The sequence below is a fragment of the Acanthamoeba castellanii genome (assembly GCF_000313135.1).
Source record: "Acanthamoeba castellanii str. Neff unplaced genomic scaffold scf7180000084510, whole genome shotgun sequence".
Classification (NCBI taxonomy): Eukaryota; Discosea; order Longamoebia; family Acanthamoebidae; genus Acanthamoeba; species Acanthamoeba castellanii.
This window is the reverse complement of record NW_004457732.1, coordinates 5,013-7,201: the sequence shown is the minus strand read 5'-3', so window position 1 is coordinate 7,201 and position 2,189 is coordinate 5,013. Positions and strand designations below refer to the sequence as shown.

At 62.8% G+C, this 2,189-nt stretch overlaps 1 protein-coding gene across 1 annotated transcript; it reads right to left on the bottom strand.

Moving 5' to 3' along the window:
- Window positions 1-37: 37 nt before the first annotated feature.
- On the bottom strand, window positions 38-2,143 carry ACA1_326570 (uncharacterized protein; the record flags this gene model as incomplete). The annotated part of the gene is made up of 7 exons (XM_004358216.1): window positions 38-608; window positions 694-848; window positions 963-1,124; window positions 1,214-1,304; window positions 1,378-1,544; window positions 1,607-1,795; window positions 1,886-2,143. Coding segments are annotated over 7 exons (1,593 nt in total), but the record flags the coding sequence as incomplete, so codon positions are not given.
- Window positions 2,144-2,189: the final 46 nt, after the last annotated feature.

Genomic DNA, 2,189 nt, shown 5'->3' with positions numbered 1-2,189 from the left:
GGCTAGGCACGTGTGTGGCGCGTGAGGGGCAAGGTACCCATGAGGCGCAGCCCTCGTAGTAGTACTTAAAGATCCAGACGAGGCCCTCGACGTAGCTGTCGATCAGGGAGGCCAGCGAAGGAGACGACGAAGTCGAAGAAGTCGAAGAAGCCGGAGAGGCGGCAAAAGAGAAGGGCGAACCGGATGAAGACGACGAGGCGAACCCTCCGCTTGTCAGAGAAAACGGAGACGGCGAAGAGGCCGATGCCGTGGTGGAGAAGATGGAAGGCGCAGGTGTCGGTGAACTTGTCGATGACGATGAAGACGACGAAGATGACGAAGGTACGAGGATGTTCATCTTGTGCAGGTAGTAGTTGCGGCGCCACAGCTGCAGATCGACCTCGAGCTTCCTGCTGGCGGCGCTCTCCGTGACGGCCGCCTGGGCCTCCTCGGCGTCGCCGGATGCCGAAAGGAGGGCCGCGATCTGTGCGCCGGTGGCCGAAGGCGGCAGGGACTTGAGGGAGCGCAGCAGCACATCGCTTTCCAGCTCGGCCTCGGCTTCGCGGTCCAGCTCCTGGAAAAGCCGGCGCTCCTCGTCGGTCAGCGGTCGGTGGTGCTCCTCGGCGGCCCTGCCAGGTGCTTGCACGCCTGCGTCGATAACACCACACGTCAGCAGCCACCTTAAGGTCGCTTCGCAGTTGCCCACGCGTGTACCTCTCGGCGCCTGTGGCTGCCGACCGCGCCGGCCGCGCCTGCGATTGACGCGCTTGAGCTTGGAGAGGTCGGTGGTGGCCAGGGGGCAAACCGTAGAGCGCCAGGTGGCTCATTTTCGTGTGGTCCTCGCTCCCCTGGTTGCCCTCAATGAACACCTGGCCCGCGCGTGTGCGTTAGGTCTAATTCGCACACCACCGCACATCGCCGTACACAAACACACGCACTGGGCCGCGCACCACAGTAGTAGTGAGTGATAAGGGGGTGGGTACGGTGAGGTGCGTGAGTGTGCGGAACTTGGTGGCCTTGAGGGCGTGGGCCTTGGACCCGACGGGTTCGTCGTCCTCCTGCTCCGCGGCGTCGTTCACCTGCTGCTCCTCGAACTCGAACTCTTGATCGGCCGCCTCGTCCGATACGTCGTCGAAGGTCATGTTCTAATTGGAGAGACACCGCGAATGCAGCGCTTCAGCACACGCGCCTGACGGGACGCGGTACACACCTCGGAGGGGGGAGGGATCCGTACGGGCTTGTTGACGAAGAGCTTGACGTTGCGCGGGGCCGACTGGTTCGGCCCGAGGACTTCGATCGACTGAAGCTTCACGCGCTCTTTGAACCTGGAGCACACAGAGCTGCTCAGTAGTACCGAGAAAACTATGCAGTGCGGCCGGCAAGGGGTGTTCCACGTACGCGATTTTGATGAGCAGCTGCTCGTCGCTGTCGCTCGACAATACATCGGCGCGGGTGGCAGTGGAGGCCTCCTCACCAGCCCCGCCCAACACGGCCTTGAGCGCCTCCGAGTCCCGGGCGTTGAGGCACTCCGACTGCCCGAAGTCGATGAACTCCCCCAGGTCGATCTGCAGCCACCTGTCAGCATACAAAAGCGAAAGCGAAACGAAATCAAACTGGGGCAGCGCACCAGTTGCGGCGTGCCGCCGGGGGCCGGCTTGGCGCTGCCGCTGGTGGTGGCGGGCGTGCTTGACGAAGCGCGGGCCACGGCGGCCGACAGCTGAGCGGCGGTCCGCTCCTCCTCCTTCTGTCGCTTGCGAATGAGACCGAACAGGCGCCTCTTGCGGTTGCCCTTCTTTCTCCTGTAGTCCCGAATCCTCTGCGCGCGATGTGGGTGGTGTCGAGCCCAGATGTTCGGTTAACTACAGTCATTGCAACGTGAGCGAAAAGCGATTGAAGGGGGTCGAACCTGGGCGACCCGCCTATTGAGGATCTCTTCCTCCTTGCCGGCCAGCTTGGCCAGGAACGCCTCGAGGCGGTCGAAGTGGATCAGCATCCGCTCCCGCGGCTCTTCGTCTTCGTCTTCGCTTTCGCTTTCGTTTTCCTTGTTCTCCGCCTCGCCTTCCTTCTTGACCTCGGCCCGACGAAGCAATCGCGTGTCGGTAATGTACCCGTCGAGCGTAGGCAGGACGTCCTTGTACAGCCCGAAAAAGTAGTTCAACGCGCCCTACGCACAAAAACACACGCCACCGCACACGCCACCGCACACGCAC